General features: G+C 41.7%; 3 protein-coding genes across 4 annotated transcripts; 1 reads left to right on the forward strand and 2 right to left on the reverse strand.

The window, feature by feature from the left end:
• Positions 1-1,255: 1,255 nt before the first annotated feature.
• RB195_020385 (uncharacterized protein) lies at positions 1,256-3,270 on the forward strand (the record flags this gene model as incomplete). Its single annotated transcript, XM_064188658.1, has 3 exons — positions 1,256-1,403; positions 2,642-2,772; positions 3,073-3,270. 3 exons carry the CDS (start codon positions 1,256-1,258, stop codon positions 3,268-3,270), a joined length of 477 nt encoding a protein of 158 aa, XP_064044539.1.
• Positions 3,271-8,598: 5,328 nt separating this feature from the next.
• RB195_020386 (uncharacterized protein) lies at positions 8,599-8,862 on the reverse strand (the record flags this gene model as incomplete). The annotated part of the gene is made up of 1 exon (XM_064188659.1): positions 8,599-8,862. One exon carries the CDS (start codon positions 8,860-8,862, stop codon positions 8,599-8,601), a length of 264 nt encoding a protein of 87 aa, XP_064044540.1.
• Positions 8,863-10,507: 1,645 nt separating this feature from the next.
• Positions 10,508-17,233, reverse strand: RB195_020387 (uncharacterized protein; the record flags this gene model as incomplete). 2 transcript variants are annotated; one of them, XM_064188661.1, is made up of 8 exons in its annotated part: positions 10,508-10,627; positions 10,691-10,781; positions 10,842-10,932; positions 10,990-11,087; positions 16,821-16,943; positions 17,011-17,072; positions 17,158-17,174; positions 17,227-17,233. In XM_064188661.1, the coding sequence occupies 8 exons, from the start codon at positions 17,231-17,233 to the stop codon at positions 10,508-10,510; spliced, it is 609 nt and encodes a 202-aa protein (XP_064044541.1). The 2 variants fall into 2 exon arrangements, with proteins under 2 accessions (XP_064044541.1, XP_064044542.1); XM_064188660.1 differs by lacking the exon at positions 17,227-17,233 and having other exon boundaries at positions 17,011-17,174.
• Between the last annotated feature and the right edge of the window lie 1,930 nt (positions 17,234-19,163).

Below are 19,163 nucleotides of genomic sequence, written 5' to 3' on the forward strand. Positions count from 1 at the left end.
AATCCGTTGGTAGTGTTTAGCACAGGCGAACACCTCTATATCCTATCACTCTACTCCCGTAGAGGAATACAGGGTTTTCTAGGGTTATTCTCCTCTCACGCTTTTCAAACTTTTCCGCTCTTGACGTCTATTCGATCTCACAATCACGCTTCAGCTAACTTCGCAACTTTCTCTGCAGACCTCTCTACTGGTTCAGTTCCCCAATAGTGGGGCCGGCACATACAGAATTGGGCTCGAATATTTTCCCCGCAAATGCAGAAGCGAACTTCCTCTTCAGCATCAAAATCGGCAACATTTTCTTTGCAGTCAGAATATAACTGGTTAGCATACTCAAACAATTGTCGACACTCATTGGCGGGACTTCAATCTACATTCCTGTCTTCAAGACCTGTTAAGTCAATCTTCGGTTGAGCCCTTCGACACTTTACTGGAACCCCAACTCCAAAAAACTGAACAGTGATTGTAGTCGAATGTAACGCTCCACACTAATTTTTGGATATCTGACAAAAGGATCCACGGATCTCCCTCATTAGAGGGAACAGCGCCGGCTAGTCGCGAGGCTACGTGGTGCGTCCCCAGGTGGCGGATAGGGATCTAATCGCGAACCAAAAGCGAGGTTGTATCTGACCTGACACGCAGATGGATGTAGGGGGTGGACTTCATGCTTCTGCTGTGCTAGGATCGGCTCATAATACTACTGTATCCCGCAATTCGGTCCGGCAACAAGCCTGCAATCAAGTGACTGGGAGGTGCAAGGGCTTCGGTTTGGAGTCGCCACCAACAAATAAGCTCCACCTGTCCATTCCGGGAGAACGCAATGTTCTCCCAAAACTCATGGGGCTAGAGGTTTGCAATCTGTCCATGGGTTTAAAATTTTTATGCAAAACACAGTATTAAAAAAGAGTCTCCTGATTGTCTTGATTTTGAATGGGTTGCAGAAGTCATGTAGGCTATCAAAACGGAAAAGGACTAGGATAACGATCCGTGCTTAAAGCGCCCGAACGCTTGCATCGGAAGCGGCCATTGAAGATTTGGACATGTAAGCCAGGAAGTTTAAGCGCGACGTCATCGGACTGACCGAGACGAGGCGATGCCATCCACTGAACGATGCCACCGTGTACGACACTGTAGAAGAACTGTTCTTAGAAGCATGCGACAGTAGAGGGGTTGGGAGAGTTGGTGGCCTCGACAACGCGATATTGCAATAATCATCGACTCTTTCGAACAACTTACAATCCGAATCGGACGTTTACGGATGAGTAGAGGTGGATCAGCACCAGCTTTGGAAATCTTCGTCGTTTACACTCCAACATCAAGCTACGGAGAAGAAGAAGTCGAAGCTTTCTATATGGATCTGGAGAAGTTCTACAGAGAAGATCATACGTTCTACAAGTTCATAATTGGTGGTTTTAGTGCCAAAAATGACCCCAGAAGAACTTCCGGAGAAATTCACATCGGAACCCACGGCTTTCAATGGAATAAATAGGGAGATAGGCTTTCCGAGTTTATCATGACGACTAAGACCATCCATAGGAACTCGCAATTCCAGAAGCCCTCCTTTCTAGGCTGGATGTGGGGATCACCTGATAAAGGGTAGGGTATGAAATTGACCACATCATCGTCAGTAAAACGTTTTGCCTGAATGACGTCGCTGTTGTACCAAAGTTTTATTTGAGATCGGACCTTCTCCTTCTTCGAGTAAGATTTTTTCACACGGAGTGGAGAAGAAGCCGCGAAGTTCACTAAGCGAACTACCAGAACCATCATCCACTGGGAGCTCTTCCTTTCGCTTGTCGGCTTTTGAGGAGATATCATCATGGACAACATCGACGACAGATAAGAAGGACTTGTAGAACACTTTCACGACTGTTTGAAGAAAGTGAAGAGTTCCAAAACCACCAAGAGGAGTCTGTCCTTTGAAACTCCAGAGCTGATACGTCAGCGTGGTGCTGCACAAGTTGCAGTCAACCAAGTATTCACGTCCGAGCTAGCAAGGCTTTGGAGAAAGGCGATATAGAAAGACCTCAAAAGGAGAAGAGCAGAAGTGTTGGCTGAAGCTGCAGAGGCGGGAGAGAGCATTCACTACGCCCGTCGGAATTTCGTAAAATCGTAGAACAACAACCTCTGCTCTTCGGACCCCAGATAGAAGAACTACAGCATCGAAAATGGGATGAAAAAGGTCATTCACGACTTCTGTTCAGATCTCTTCGAAAGCCGTTCGAAGCGTGCACTTACCTCCTCATCTGAGGGAAGATGGACATGTCATTTCAGAGGTCCTCTTTTTCGATGTCCGAGATGCTATTGTGTCCTTGAACAATCATACTTCGACCGGTCAGACAGAATCAAGACACTCCTGAACCTCTGAAGTGCCTCCGCTATTCCTCACCAACACGCTGGCGAGGCTCTTCACTCGTTATCTTTCGGAATGCGAGGTTCTTAAGCAATGGAAAACTAGCAAGAAAAAGCTGTTGTATAAGAAGGGAGACCTACAACACCTCGGCTACTATCTTTTAGTCTGCTTACTGTCTGTAATTCACAAACTCTTCAGAAGAGTAATTCTAAACGGGATAGAAAGAGCATTACATGAAGGACAGCTACGCGACAACGATTGACCACATGCACATGGTTTCAAAACTCTTAGAAGTATCGCGAGAGTACAATACACCGCTGTGTCTCACTTTCATCGATTTAGAAAAAGCATTTGATACAGTTGAGACCAAAGCGGTCAAGGAGGCCTTGGACAACCAAAGCGTCCTTGCTCCATATATAAAGGTGCTTTGTGAGTTGTATAGCAACTTAACGACCAAAATTTCCTCATTCTACAATGATGTCATAATCGACGTGAAAAGAGGGGTTCTTCAGGGTGGCACAATTTCACCTAAAATATCCAGTGCCACTCTCGAAAATACGATGCGAGGATTGGAATGAGATGACATGGTAGTGAAAGTTGACCGCCGGCACTTAAACCATCTTCGTTTCACTGATGATAACGTTCTTATTACATCGAGCATCAATCAAGCGGAACGGACGCTGGCCGAATTTGATGATACGTGTTAAAAGATCGGTCTTCAGTTGAACCTAGACAAGAAGACGATTATAAGGAACGGATGGGTCCCTGATGCCCCATTCACGTTCAGCGGAACGAACACATCCGAATGCTCCAGCTATGTATGCCTAGGTCGGAAAATCAACATGATGAACAAACTGACCGAGCTGGTCAGAAGAAAACGAGCGGACTGGGGAGCATTCAAAAGCATTGAGAAAACGTGAAGCTAGGAGCATCCTGTTCTACGCAGGTGAAAGCGGGGGTCCTTTTTTTTGCCGATGCCGCCAACCAAAGATGAAAGACGCTATCGCATATTCGAAATAAAGCAAAATTAAGTGGGCTGGGCATGAAGTGACATTTCTGACACTTTTCAGTGATTACCTTTGTTCCAGAGTTGTGTATGACTGAATACTACTTCTATATCAAACACGAACCATCGATCGATCTTGCAGTTACTGCCCGACCTCCCTCATCTACATCAGCTCTCCAAAATAAGCCAATGGTTTGAAATAATGTTTAAGAGGAAGAATTCGGGGGTATTCGCATTCTCTCACGAGAAGTGGAATTTATTGGCTGCGGGATATTTTCTATAGTGAAAGCATTTGCCGAGAAGACCTTCATTAATCAGCAACGAAAATTACAAATAATTCGGAAAAAATTCTGAATAATTTCAAGACGAAAACTATTGGGGATTAGAAGATATCTTCACAAAGTCCTTGGAAGAAAAATACGACGCTCTTCGAGTTCTTCGCGAGAAGAGATCCCACTAGGACCATTGCGTGCGATATGGAAGTATTACTGGTGCCGCTCGAGCAAATCGATGAACAACGGAAACACAGGTGATACAGGTGACAAAAAGATTTTCTTTGTCAGAAACAAGTCTAGCTGTAGTTTAAGAATTATCATTTTCCGCTGACGCTGCCCTTCCGGCATAAAAGTTATAGTCCCTTATCACGTAAGCTGATGGCATGGATGATTCCTCTTGAACGTGGAACGTGGAACGATGAAGAGCCCAGTCTGTTCGTAAAAGTCGACCAGTCGGTCATCGTAATCCAACACTGAATAATAGGTTTTCCCAGTACGTTGGACTGTTGTTCGAAAGCCGTCTTTCCGTTTGCATGAACTCCAACGATAACCGCCTGCTGATAGAGTATCTGCTACAACATTCTACTTTCTTCTCATTAGCACCACCCCAGAATATGGTGTAGTTTTCGACGCTGATGACTGGACGTCCTTTGATGCGTGTTTCCTGCAATGCAGCATACGGTGTATGCAGCTATCGTAGCAGTCTGGACAGAGCGGCTTGTTGGAGGTCAGTCCAAAATAGATCGATCGGGACCTCAGCGTTAGGAAATGGATGTTTGTAGCAAAAGACTTTGAACTCTCTCCCAGTTTAACCCACGAGATTATGGACTCTGGCAGCGTGCTTGACGACAGCATCTTTTTGCAACGTCTGGGAAACTTGCGCTATATAACAGCGCAAATTATTTAGCTCGCACGCTCCCAATGCGTATACTCGGTTACCTGATTGCGTTTGGTAAAAGCAGGCACACCAAACGCAGAACTTTAATTAAATTATAATGAGTTGAGCGAGTCAGAACAAAATAAAACCAACAAATAAAAAAAATAAGATGTAGACTACTTTTTGGACTTTTTTAACGTCAGAACAAAATAAAACCAAGAAATTAAGAAATAAGGCATAGAACTTTTTAATGTTGCGTATACAGTCTTAAGAGAGCTTTTCTTGTTATAGCCAAAATTAAATAGTTCAGTCCAGTCTTCCTTTTTTTTCCTAACTTGTTCCACTAGTTCCATTCCGATCTAGTGTACATATTTTATCTAGGTAACTGTCGTAAAAAAAAACGGCGCTGAAGATTCCTTTTTTCACGATGATTTCAGCTGCAACGCGCCACGCTTGTACACATGCCACATCCTGCCGCGTAGCGGTCGAAAGCCAGTGAGATTTCTTGAAAGCGAAACCTATGAATAGGTTGCTAAGGGGACCAGGACGTATATATAGAGGAGCGTAGCGTTCCTCTTAGAAACGCTAACGATTCCGAAGCCGTTTTTTTGGAAGCTTAGGGAGGGGTGTGCGGAACCACCACTGACCCCGCAATCAACAACCCCATTTCTGGCTTTCTCCTCGGATTCCCTCACCGCGTCAGAGTCGTGGTATGGTGCTGTCAACACTGTGTTGGTGTTTCGAGCGTTTTGAGTGGCAGTACGCCCGAGTTTGAACCCGTAGTGTGATTGGACATTTGGGAAAAAACCAAATTATTCTGGAAAAAGCGACTTGAACTGAATTTCATATACGTATTTAGAAAGAGAATTGAGTATACTTTCTATCGATGTGTAATACATCGTACAAAAGCCCTACTATATTGCTATAGAATAGCGTTAATAAAACAGAGACTAGTGGAACAAAGAATCCGCATTTCTTTCGCATTACCTAATATTTCATTCGGAAGCGCTCGTTCTATACAAGAAAAAGATAGAGCAAGTGACCAACAACTTAATATTACATGATTTTTAGGGAATAATCTGGTCGTGCAGATATGATTTATGCGAGAGGTCTTATAGAGAAGTTGTTTCCCACGATGCTGTTTTTATGTAGATGAATCCAAACACCTCAAAAATGGCTTCAATAAATGTGGTTATGAATAATTTTCCAAGGTGCTGCCTTTTCCCACGTTGCTCCCTTGATGCAGATGAACATAAGCTGTTCATAAATGCTTATCAAAAGAACTGAAAACTGAACATTTTCGAGGCGTATAATCGAATAATGATTCGTCGCATACTGCCCCCACGGCTTCGATCACCCGACGTCATTGGCGATCCTGGAAATATGATCACTATTTTAAAATGTACGACTACCAAAGGAAAGAAATGGAACCTAGCAATTTCATTGGAAGCTACAACTAACAGAGGAGGCGAAAGGTTTTTTTTTCTGTTTTTTATTATTATACAAACGTTTCCGTGAACCTAATGCAAAAACACTTCAGTCATTAATTAATGATTACCATCACAATTGGAAACCACGACCTCTTCTGGAGTTACCGAAAATATCTAATAGTTTATGGTTCGGGAATAGAAGTTTATGAAAATTCACATCTCAATGTCTTTGAAGGTCCCAGTGTTTCGATCGTTTCGAGTATTCGTCTTCGATATTTCGAACAAATGTCTTATTGTCTCACAATTATTTTCACTTCTGCAACAGAAGTGTAGCAGAATTAATTTAATTTGCGATAGTTGTCAACATCTCATCATTGGATACATCTCTTTTTATCTAGAAAACATGGATTTAAAGTTGAAGAATGTTGTGATGAAAAAAGGGGCAGCAAACAAGTACTCATTCAGACTCTACACTTCTATGAAAAACTATACTTGCCACTTAGTAATAAGCCTGGTTTTCGAGAGCAAATGTGTTCAGAAATGATCCAAATGAAAGTATCAGGTCATACATTGTGTAAAACGAGAAGAGTTGCTCTTGAAGACACCTCGGATACCTCTGAAGGATACCCAGTCAGGGTTAAGCGTGTATGTAGTTGGGAAAAAACCCTCCTGAAAACGACACTCTCATAGAAAACCCCTGATATCGTTCTTTCTAATATAGCCGCTCATAGCAATGAAAAATTAGTTAAAATAAAAAAAAAATTAAAATCAAATAAATGAATATTAAAGAACGTGTTGAGTAAGAAAAAAAAAAGAATATTATATTAAAGTGGAAAAACGAATATCATTTTACTCATCGACAATGAAAAAGAACTGTTGAGAGTTCGATCCCAGCCGGAATTTTTTCACTTTTCAAAGTGGAAAAACAACTAGTACCGAGGCAGCATTCTAAAAGCGTTTTTTCCACTATTTTTTACTTCGTACAAAATTTTACTCATTGACAGTGATTACAGACAATGGATAGCTCGATACCGCTGGAATCTTGAATTTTGGAAAACCAGAAAAAAATTTCTGAGAAGAACATTTCACCGACAGTTTTTTTTTTAAAAAATTTTTAAAAAAAAAAACCCCCGAAATAGGATTTTGTTATTTAGAGGCCATTTCGGCGATTAGAACCAGAGAATCACTGAAAAGGATGTTTTAACTATTGTTATTAGAACCAGGCGCTGATTGGAAATTATTGCTGGACTGGTTGGATTTTAGATCTTAAAATAAATGTGAATAACGGACCAAAGAAGAGACGGAGGAAGACAAAGGTGGCCGCTTCCTGTAGACGAAGATTTGCGCTATAAAATAATCAAAATATCCTTTTCAGCTACCCTCTGGTTTTCTTGAAAGCTAGTTGAGAATATTTTGAGAAATTTAGCATTTTTCTCAACTTTTTCTCAACTAGATTTTGAGAGAAGGAAAACTAATATATGCATATCCCATCTGAAACCACCCCAAACTCGTGGGGTGATGCCTTTAACCTTCTATTGTCATTCGAAGTCATTCGAACTCCAAAGTCATTCGAAATTTAGCCACAAGAAATTGTTTGGGATAGTTTAGGAAATCATGGTTTTTTAATACCGCTCCAACAGTCTTCAGTTTTCTTTACACATTGTTAATGACATCGTTCATTTTCTAGTCATTGCGCTTCAAACGTGAATACTATTTCTTCTCATGTGATAGAGTATAGTAACCTAAGTAATGGTCATCAGTCAAATTTTCATTGCGAAGCTGCAAAACGTTGGGTTAACCATTTGATTGGCCATTCTTATAGAATTATAATATTTATTTGTGAGTTTGAAGACTAGGAAAATCTCCTCGAAGTTAAAGAACTTCACCGGAATATAGAAACTCAACCTCGGTCTCACTCCATTTTTCTAGTCGTTATTTTCACCACCAGCACTCTTTGATGGAGTTGTTTAGATGATTCTGTCAACAAGATCAACGTGATTGTGTTAAAGGGGCTTGTGTTATAGAGAGCCCTTCAGAGTTTTTTTTTTAAACAGAGAGTTAACGAGGTGATGAGATTTGAATGTTCTGGTCGCTTCTGCGAGTAGTGTATAACATTTCTGCATCTGAATGTCGCACTCCGAATGTTTAAAGGCATCACCCCACGAATTTGAGGTGGTGCAGATTTCAGGTGGAGTATTCGTATACGGGATGGGAGACTACGGAGAGGGAGGTGATTCCGTCCATTTCTTGCTAATTGCCGTAAAAAACGGCCCGGAAGACGCGGCGCCGCACAAGACTGGCGCGATCCAATCGAACCTCTTGTACAAAATGGTGCGCCAAAACGAATGAAGCCGTATCTTCCGGGCCGTTTTTTACGGCAATTAGGAAGAAATGGACGGAATCACCCCCCTTTCCGTAGTCTCCCATCCTGTATACGAATACTCCACCTGAAATCTGCACCACCTCAGATTCGTTGGGTGATGCCTTTAAGTGCCACATCCATTATTGAAGTGTGGGTCCTAGTAGGAACTGGTACTGGGAACCAAGCAGTTCGCAAGGTGCGCATGAGCGCATGGGAACAAAGTGGCATGCGCACGAGGAGACAGTAGCCAATTGAGTTTGTAAGCCTATTTGGCACTACTTTTGGAGTATCTCTAATCCTAAGCGATCACTACGCTACCGCCGTGCTGTCCCGCGCTTTCTCCGTACTCTGGCTCATGCCTGGGCTTTGCGCTATGCTCTGAAACCTGCGGATCCGCTTGCTCCTGCAGAGCAGAGCTGGTAACGGGTCTCCATTGCTTAGATGTATTTTGTCTCACGTAGTTCCTTGTGGCACTTGCGCACTTCTTGTTTACAGCACCCTGTGGTGTAGTGTAGTACTGCCAACCAAGCCCTTCAGCCTTTCGGAGTCGATAAATTAGCATCAGACTTGTCTGAAAAGATAACGGCACTGACTTTTTCATCGCCAAGCCCCCGCAAGTCGTTGTGTAGGCTAACATGCCTTACAAAACTTCAGCGATCACAAATTGCAATAGAACGCGTTGGCGCATCAAAGGTAGATTGATGGGCCAGTGACGTTATCTGACTTTTGTTTCCTTGTGGCACATGTACGTCCTTTCAGACATTCACTTCCTCATCACTCAGTCTTTATCTCCGCTTTATATGTACACTTTGACATGAAGATGGGCGGAACTTAGCCAGCCTCTTCCTATGAGCGAAGTACAAAAGTACAAAGATGCATAGGCAGAGCCCGAGCACATGATCAACGGTGCCGGATGGAACCGGGGACGGAGATGAATTTTAGCTACCGCTAGCTTCTCCTTCTTTTTTGGCTGGTGACGCTGTGCTTCTATGAAGGAATAAGTGGCCGGAACAACAAGCGCGCGCTATGGAGAAGCGCCTCTGAACCTTATCGCACCCGTGCCGAGTGACGCTTTAGAAGAAACGAAGAAGTCGCGTCGAACCCGCGACAGTGAATGCATCCAGTACTCATCAGCATCAAAGCAAAACCACTACGACAGGTACTCTCTTATAGATTTTTCTTCCTCAAAAAGGAAATGTGCATATTTTTCTGGATACTAGTCAGATATGCAGCGAGAGGTGAGTAGATAACTTCGTGATTTTTAAAATAATTGAACAAATCTCGCTCGCTCGTGTAGGTCTACTGGATAATGATTGATGGGATCCGTGATAGGGAACCCGAAGCACATCTGGTGAGGCAGCTCTGCTTACACTACCTTTTGCCATACTCTTTAGAATGCAAAATGTACGGGTTTCAACCCTCAGAAGATATTTAAATTGCTCTGATTTAACGACTAACACATTAAAATAAGGCCTGTTGTTTAGTCTTTATGCACATCACTTAAAGGCATGAATGTTTATTTTTGTTAAATTTGCTATTTCTGGACTTCTAGGAATAGAAATATAAGATTACGATGCCTATTAAAAAGTACATTTCCGAACTTACATTTATGGAAATACTGCAAAATGAGTGAAGAATCCGTGGTCGTATTAATCACTTTTTACCTGTAGCTCGTTTTGGTTGCCCGTCAAGCAAATTTTATTACTTTAGCAGTTTGAAGAATAGTACAATAGTCGATAATAGTCGATAATAGTCTAAAAAACTTCATTTCTTAATAAACAAACTTTGCTTGATAGTTTTATGGGGACACTTTCATATATACATTACAAAAATGTCAAATATTTCAACAAATAACAATTGATATGCGGTGGCCAACTGAGAAGAAAAGAAGAAATCACAATGATAACTTTCTAGTAATATGAAGTTCATAGTGAGCTACGATTGAGTTTTCCCACAAAAGCGCTAAAATGCAAGAGTAACGTAAGAGAAATAGGTTTGGTGCTTTTTTAGTTCTCATCAAATAAAGAATTGAGTAACTTAATGCGACTCTCAATTCTAACCTAACTTAACAATTTATGTTGCTCACTTTTCTTAGAAAGTACTTTCTCAGCCAATCAGCTGCCTCATTTATTTATAGATTTGCTTTAATATGTTTATATATTCAACATAAAACCGTGTTCACTCGTTTGTAGGTAGAATATAGCAAGCTAGGATCTTAGGCTTTGGCATTCTGGAGGTCGCGGATCAAAGTATTGGTTGCATAAGACAGCCTCGAAATGTTTTTCAGCTGCAGGAATCCGTAACCCATTTACAGCGATCCAAGGCACCTAGAATCTCATTTATAATTTACTGACGTCAAGCCGAACCTTGATCTAGAGGACTGAACTCACCCAGTTTATGTTTGCACCAAAGTTGAGCGATTCTCTACCATGTTTAGCCATCAACAGTCTACCTTCATCACTGTTTGCACATTGAAACATTCTAGAATATTCTTAGTGCCACCCCGATAATGTGGACTAGTCGATAAATAATTTTACCCACCTATTTTGATCGAGTTGTCCAGAAACTGCAGAATTTGCAATGCATTTAAAAAATGCGTAACTGAATCCGAACGGACCTTGGATACAAGCCACTGGAACGCAGAAAAGGATTCCGGAGAGAAGAATCGAGTTGTTCCTCCAAAACTAACCGATATCCAGATAATCTACTGCATTAGGTAAGGCATCAATTACACAAGCTTGTAGCGCATTTTTTCGGCATTCTTCTCGTCCATGTTGGCACGCACACCTGCAAAAACACTCCACATTTTGAATTTTGAAAATTTTAAAAGGCCAATGTTTATTGGTTAGTTCTATTGTTATTTGTTAATCATTTTATAAATATCAAACGGTGAGAATAAGAGTAAGAACATTTGCAATAAGATATTTGATGACTGCTCCACACCAGTTGAAATATTAGGTTTGGTAGGTGCTGGGGGGAGTTTTAGAAAAAAGTTAGCTTTAGCTGAAAGTCGTGATAGCTTTTTTCCAGAAACCATTTCGAATTATACTTTAAAAAAAATAAAAAAAGTAATAAAGTAAACAGACAAAATAACACGGTGGAAATTCCTTGGTTTTTGGTATTCGTTGAGCTATAAAAGTAAATGCGGAAATCACTTGTGAATCCATGTGCATTAGTTCATCGGGTTCGGGTATAATTCAAATGAGGAATAATTATAGGACGTGATATAGGGACAGAATTTGACAATTTGAAACAGTAAAGACGTCAAAAAATCACGTCATTTCTCAAAATCATCAAAAATCAAAAAATCACGAAATTGACTTAGTGTTGAAAACAGATGGTCACCATAGAATTTAGTGCGAAGATTACGAATGCGAGCTTGGACTTGCTCAGTTCCCTTTGTGTGGCCTATAAAGTAAAAACGATAGGGACGATGCGATTTGTTCTACGAGAACATTCGTTCCTACGAGTTAAGTTGGAACGAGTCATTTTTGTGCACACGCTGCGTTCACAAGCAAGAATGAGGTCTTCCCACCATTCTCAATTAAAACCAATGACTGGGCTGATGAAGAGAGCGGAACGTGTACAAAGGACACATTCTAACACGGAACCGGCGAAGTGTAAAACTTTAATGGAAAGCGTAGGATTCGGGATGTAAACTTCTGACTTACTGTAACTTCGTGGGAACAAAAATTATTTCCCACACCGTTTTTTTCTAGAGCGACTAGGAAAAATTGTGCGCTGCTCCACACATATCCGTAGTTTACATCCCAAGCTCTATATTTTCCATCATGTTTTTATACTTTACCGGCTTCGTAATGCGTTGCTTTTAGCACACAACGGTGGTTCCAAGGATTTCTCTCATTAGAGGGATTCAAGACTACGTAGCACGATCCGAGGGAGCTAATAGTGACGAAAAACGACCTTGCCCCGGGAATCAGGTTGAATAAGGAGACAGACTCCCTCTCTCCTCTGTGCCAACATCGACTGATAATACTCTTGTATAATGCAAGCCGGATCTTCTCAAAGCCAAGCTTCTCAAATCAAGTGACTTCTCAAATCAAGTGACTGAGAGGTGCAAGGGAAGCGGTTTGGAGCCCCCTCCAACAAATATGCACCGCTTGTCCACTCTGGGAGGACACAACGTTCTCCCATTTCTCATGACTATAAAGGCCGGCAACATGCCGAACGGTTTTCAAAATTATATGCAGAACACAGTAGCAAGAAAGAGTCTCCTGACCCCGGAAGAACGCCTGGTACGAAATCACCAGGAAGGGCGAGATCGCCGGAGACGTCTAGTCTATCGAAACAGAAGAGGACGAGAAGGACCATCCGCGCTTACAATTTTCATACGCACGCATCGGAAGCAACGACTGAAGGCCGGAACATACTGACGATGCACGCCGGGAAGACTAAATATGACGTCATCGGACTGATCGAGACAAGACGACAGCACCCATTGAACAGTGTTTATGAAAATGGAAAAGAACAAAGTAGAGGAGAGAGCAGAGGAGACTTGTCGGGATGGTGTCCTCGTCAACACGGGTAGAGAAAAGAAGATCTACCCTTTCGAACAACATACGACTCGAATCGGACGTCCGCAGATGAGAAGGTATGATTCCATGCCAGCTTTGACTCTCATTGTCGCTTTGTTTCCAATCTCGAACTACGAGGAAAAAGAAGTCGAAACTTTCTATTGTCTATTTACTTGTCTATTTACCAAGAATTTTACAGTAAGGACCATACTTTCTACAAAATCACTTTAGGTGATTTTAACTCAAAATTGGCCACAGAAGAACGTCTGAGCACATTCATATTGGGACAAACAGCCTACACTGAAATGAACAGGGAGAGTGGCTTTCCGAGTTTATCATGATGACGAAGACTACCTATGAGAACTCGCAATTCCAGAAGCCCTCCTTTCTATGCTGGACGTAGAAGTCAGCCAGTCAGTGGAAGCGGAGAGCAGCGTAACGAAACTGACGACATCATGGTCAGTAAAAGGTTAGGCCAGACAAATGCCGCTGTTGTGCCAGAGATCAATACCGGATCAGACCATCGCCTCCATCGAGAAAGTTTCCTTTAAACATGGAGAGGGGAAAGTCGCGAAGTTCACAAAGCAAAGTTCGGAACAATCCTCGACTAGCACCTCTTCGCCACGCTTGTCGGCTTTTGGAACGACTCCGCAATGGACAACACCGAGGGAGAACATGATCGGTTCGCAGAACATCTTCATTATTGCATGGTAAAGCAAAGAGTTCCAAAACCTGAAAGATACGCCTGTCTCCAAAAACTGATAACTAATACGCCAGCATGGAGCTGCACGAACTGCAGGCAACCAAGAACTCAAATTTGGACTTTTTAGACATTGCAGAGGAAGAGCGGTAGAAGACCTCAAAGAGAGAGGAGCAGTAGTATTGGCTGAAGCAGCAGAGATGGAGAGGAGCATTCGCTATGCCCGTCGGAATTTTGACAATCGCGAAAAGAAAAATGACTGCTCTTCAGAATCCAGATGGAACAACTACGGCATTCAGAAGGGGAATCCCACTCAATTCTCTTCGACAGTAACGTTCAATTGTCTCCACGCCATCTGAGGGAGCATTTACATGTTATCCCAGAGGTTCTCACTTCCGAAACCCGACATTCCATAACGCCGACGAAGAAACACTCTTTACCCGTTCCCAGCAGGAGCATCTAAAGAACCTACCCCCAGCCGTCATCAGCACTCTCACGGGGCTTTTTCGCGTCACATGTAGGAATGCCGAGTTCTTAGACAGTCCAAGACCAGGAAAGCAGTATTGCTGTGTAAGAAGGGAGATCTACATGAAATCGGCAACTCTCGCCCAGTCTGCTTACTAACCGTCATCCACAAGCTTTTTACGAGAGTGATTATTGACAGGGTTGAAAAAGTGTCAGATGAAGGACAGCCATACGAGAAAGAAGGATTTTAGAAATGTTCCAGCACGAATGACCACATTCACACTGTTTCTAAACTTATCGAGGTATCGCGAGAGCACACGAGGCAGCTGTCTAACTTTCATCGAATTAATTAAAGACTTTGGTTCTGTTGAAGAGGAAGCGATCGTGGAACCTTTGGTTGTCATAGGCTTTCCTACTCAGCACAACATGGAGGAACATGGAGGAACATCAGGAGTTGTACAATAACTGCACTACCAAAATTTACCCTGTTTGCAATAACGTCACCAACAACGTGGCGAGAGAGGTTTGATAAGGCGACACAATCTCGCTCAAAATGTTTGGTACCACTCTCGAAAACGCGATGCGAAATTTCAAATGGGATATCGTGAGAGTGGAAATTGATTGCTGGCAGTTACATTGTCTTCGTTTCATTAGTGATTTCGTTTTGACAACTTCAAACGACAGTCAGAAAGAATTGGCCATGTGGTGGAGGTACAGCACCTTTCTACAATCTGTGGGAAACTTTCGTCATATAACAGTGCGGCTTATATGGCTCGTACGTTCTCAATGTGTGCACGCGAATGCTTAATTGAACTCAGCGAAAGCAGGGCTACCGCGACCACGAAGCGTCATACTTGTATACGTCATACGTCATACGACATACTTGTATACGCATGTATTATTTTCTATTATATACAAAGCTTCGCAAGACTAATCCTAAATAGTGCTGAAAGACCATTAGATGAGTAACACCCATTCGAGCAAGGATGGTTCCGTAAAGGAATAAGTGCAATTGACCACATACATACCGTTTACCGAAGCGGTCATGGAAGAAATTTCTGAAGAGTAGATCAAACCAAGAAGTTTGTGGTGTTGAATATGTGAGCACGGAGCCGAATTTTCCTAGGCTTTTTCACTACATCGTCGATGCTCTTATACTCTTCCCAACCCGCTCATTTCTTCCTGTTTAGCCCAGGGGTGAGGTTGCTCTTCATGGTTACTTCCCGACCAAGATAAACGTAGCTGGTGCACTAAAATATGTTCGTTCCGTTGAGCGTAAATGGGGCATCTGAGATCCATCCGTTCCTTAAGAACTTCGGATTCGTGATTATTTTGAGCGAAATTATGTCACCCTTTCGGACCCTCTCTTCTTCACCTAATTTTGGCGTTGAAATCACCGACAATTATCTTGCAGAAAGTGTCGTCTTCTCTGTAGAAATTCCACTAAACCTACCAGTAACTTGATTGCAGGGTTTTTGGCGGGGTGACGTGCTGCAAAGTTGTCTTAAATCAGTCTTGGCACTGCAGAAGCAAGAGTTAGGTCTCCTAAATCCATCCGCATCTGAAGTCGGCTCAAGATCGCTTTTTCCCCGCAATTACCGCCTTATCCACCACACCGGGACGCGCCAACCAGCCTCGCGACTGAAAAGCTATGATCACTCTAGTGAGAGAGATCCATGGCTGAATTTACTAATGAGTAAATTTTAGCTGTAAGGATTGCGATAGTCTAGCATCATTATGATGATTTAGGACACAGCCCAGCTGGCGCTCACCCCTGACCATTGATTTATAGCCTCTCACTTTATTTGGTAGGTCGCCGTATTTAACGCGATGATGAAGATTGGAGATGGTAAAATGCATAACTAGGACAATAGCACAATCTCCCCACGAATTATATCTTATTCCAACATCTACCAGTCATTTTCTTATTCTCCAAATGCTCAAATAGTCACAAATCCATTTATAGTTTGCCGATTTATGCATCTTCACCACCATCAGCAAGTTGTATGTACTTATCACACAAATGGCTAGGTTTGTGCTACGAACATAATTAAGCGGAAATGATCAGCAATTCCATTGAAAAGTTGTACAATGTGTTAAATGTAGTGTTCTCGCAGCAATTTAACGAGTTCAAAATACGAAGTAAGTAGCCACTGTTGAATAAAAGAACTCTCCAAGTTGCTGCGCGTAACAACACGAAGTATTGAAGAGAGCACACAAATTCCTGAGTATATGGATAAAGTGGATGAAGGATGAAGTCCACAACGCTCATCAATTCCTATGGAGAAGAGTGTACGAGTTCGACTTCAAATCAGAATAGTTCGAGGTTTATGAACGCGTGTGCAGCTTTGACTTGCAGGGACTAACCGTTGTGTCAGCTCAGTGTTTTTATCCTTACAGACAAGTATGGTATCAACTTATGGACTCCGGAAGGATGAAATGTTTAGTTAGGACCAGATCGGTTTTGAAGCAACGATCGATCGTGCAGTCGCTCTCGGACCTCTATCATCTGTATCCGTTCACCAAAGTAAATCAGGGGTCTGAAATAATATTTAAGAGAGACAATCCGGCGCATTCCCATTCTCGCGCGAGAGTTAAAATTTGTGGACCGCAGGGGACAAAGTGGAAGCGTTTCCCGAGAAGCTTTACATTAATCAGTAACAAAAACTATAAGTAATTCGGAAAAATTCCTGAATAAGGTTAAGACGGGATCTGTTGAAGAGTGAAAGAGTTTTTCTTTTTAAATCGAATCCTTTATAATCCTCCAAAATTACTAGCCTATTATTTTATCGTTTGTATAAGTAAACAGCTAATACTCACGCCACTGTTCCATTGTTCTTCTGGTAGCAACGTGTACGCCGGAAAGGCCCATAAGGATGGTAGTTAATCTGAAGGCGAGTGCGGAATTTCTTAAAGGCTGGCAATAGCTGATTTGCGATGAATCTGGAAGTGTAAGCATGACAAACGGAAGGAATATCTGAGCGGAATTTAGGTTTCATTTGAATTTTACCGAGTGGTATCCGGACACTCTGATTCACCGACTACATCCACAGTCACCGGATTTTCGTTCTGCTCAACGATCGAATTCTCTTGTGTCGGTTGGGGAAAGCTTGGTATAGAGAATGCACTCTTTGTAGTTATAGGAATGAGGATAAACGGGACGAAGAATAGCATCTGAAAATGGGGGATAACTGCCGCAATCGAGTAGGCTTTTGATGATGTATACCTTCCATTTTTAGGAACAGTTCAAAAAGTAGTCGGCAAATATCACACCGAAAACGCCAACCACCTCCTGACCAAGTAACACTTCTAAAGCTTCAGGAGTAGTGATCATTTTGCCGAACGTGGCAACTCTTTACATCCATAGCATTAGCGGCATGAAGCCGTATAAAGCGTTTATTTTTTTTTTGATGAAGAAGACTTCAACTACCGAAGTTGGGGTGGTGTACTGTACTCATGCAAAAAGACGTCTATCTTCTGCGTTTCACTTGATCTGACGAAATCCTCTGCTCAGGAAAGGAAAGAGGGTAGAAAAGACAGAAGGAACTGCTGCCGTTGATACTATTCGACATTTGACAACATTTATTTGACAACCACACGGAATCTCTTGCTGCCTTACGTAGACCAAAACAAGCGCGGCGCCCTATGTGAACTGGTGTGAATAACGTAGCATAAATGAAGATTAAACAAACTCCGAATATAAATTTGTATGTGTTTATTTATGTTTTCTTTTTATGCCAACAAGGTTTAGGTGAAACTTTTTATTGGCCTGACGTTTCGACAAACTCGCCAAACCTCGATATTATCGATAATATCGAGGTTTGGCGAGGAGAGAGGAGGAGTTTGATGGGGTATGCATGGTATCAAAAACCTCGAACCATTTTCAGGCCTTTGAAAAAGACGAGTTTGTCGAAACATCAGGACAATAAAAAGTTTCACCTAAACCTCGTTGGCATAAAAAGAAAACATAAATACACTATCGAATGCCGAGGTTTCAAGAAGAGAGGACGTGGATATTGTTTGTATGTGTTGTCTGCATAGAGATCACATGTTTTATTAGCGCACTAGAGTAGAAAAGGTGAAAAAAATATCGTACATATATGCACATACAGGAGTGGAGATTGAAAGTGGTTCTGTATTGGCTTCCGTACTGAACCCCTCATAAGATGCCTTTCACAAAGATGCGCTAATTCTAACACTCTTTCTTCGTTCAGAAGGCGTGAACATTTTGTATTACTGTGCATTACTGTGATTGACGGTGCGGCACCGTCGCTCACCGTTCAGTACTCCCTCAAAAGTGAAAATTTCTTTAAAATCTTTACATAGATAGATTTTACTCGTTGAGAACTATTTAAACATGTATACCATATGAAACAAATCTAGGAGTCGTGAAGAATAATGTTTGAGAACATCGAAATCACTCTTTCTTAAAGCATTTAGGTGTAATTACAAGGCTATGGGGAAAAAGTTCATTTTTAGCCGCTAAACAATGCTGCATTTTGTTATTTCTGGAAACAAAAATGAGTTCATACCAAACTAAATCTTTCATTTGAATTATATCAAAAATGAGTATGAAAATAAAGAATGGAAAACTGATAAAATTAATTCTAAATATAAGAACGATGTAATAGAAAGCTTCAGAGAACGAAATTATTTGTAGCTCAATCCAGTGGTTCGATAATTGCGTTAGGACGACAAACAAGCGAGTATTTGAGGTTGGAGGAACATTTTCGATGAAGTAGCATTGAAATTATACCAAATTGCCCATGTAGATGCGAGATTCTTGGCCAGAAAAACAGGTAGTCGATATTTACAAATCCGCAGAATAGAAAAGACACTAGAAAGAGTAGAAAGATTCCCGAAGTATAGAAAAGGATTATCCTGCTGATCTCTTAGTAGGGTAAAATGCTATTCAAAGAAAAAATGAATAGAAAAAGTGCTAATACCCATGAGAAAGAAAAGAATTGAATTCGAAGTGAACCAGTTACGATAATTTATGCATGCGTTCCCTAAACGAAAAATTGAAAAAAGTCATTGTATGGGGTAGCATGATATAGGAACACGCAAGGATAAATTCATTGATTAGAAAAGAGGTCATCACTATGATTTGATCTACAGCCAATGATCCATCCCTATCGGGTGCCCCTGTAGAAAATTTAGCGA

Source organism: Necator americanus, chromosome II (assembly GCF_031761385.1).
Source record: "Necator americanus strain Aroian chromosome II, whole genome shotgun sequence".
In the NCBI taxonomy this organism is placed as follows: Eukaryota; Metazoa; Nematoda; class Chromadorea; order Rhabditida; family Ancylostomatidae; genus Necator; species Necator americanus.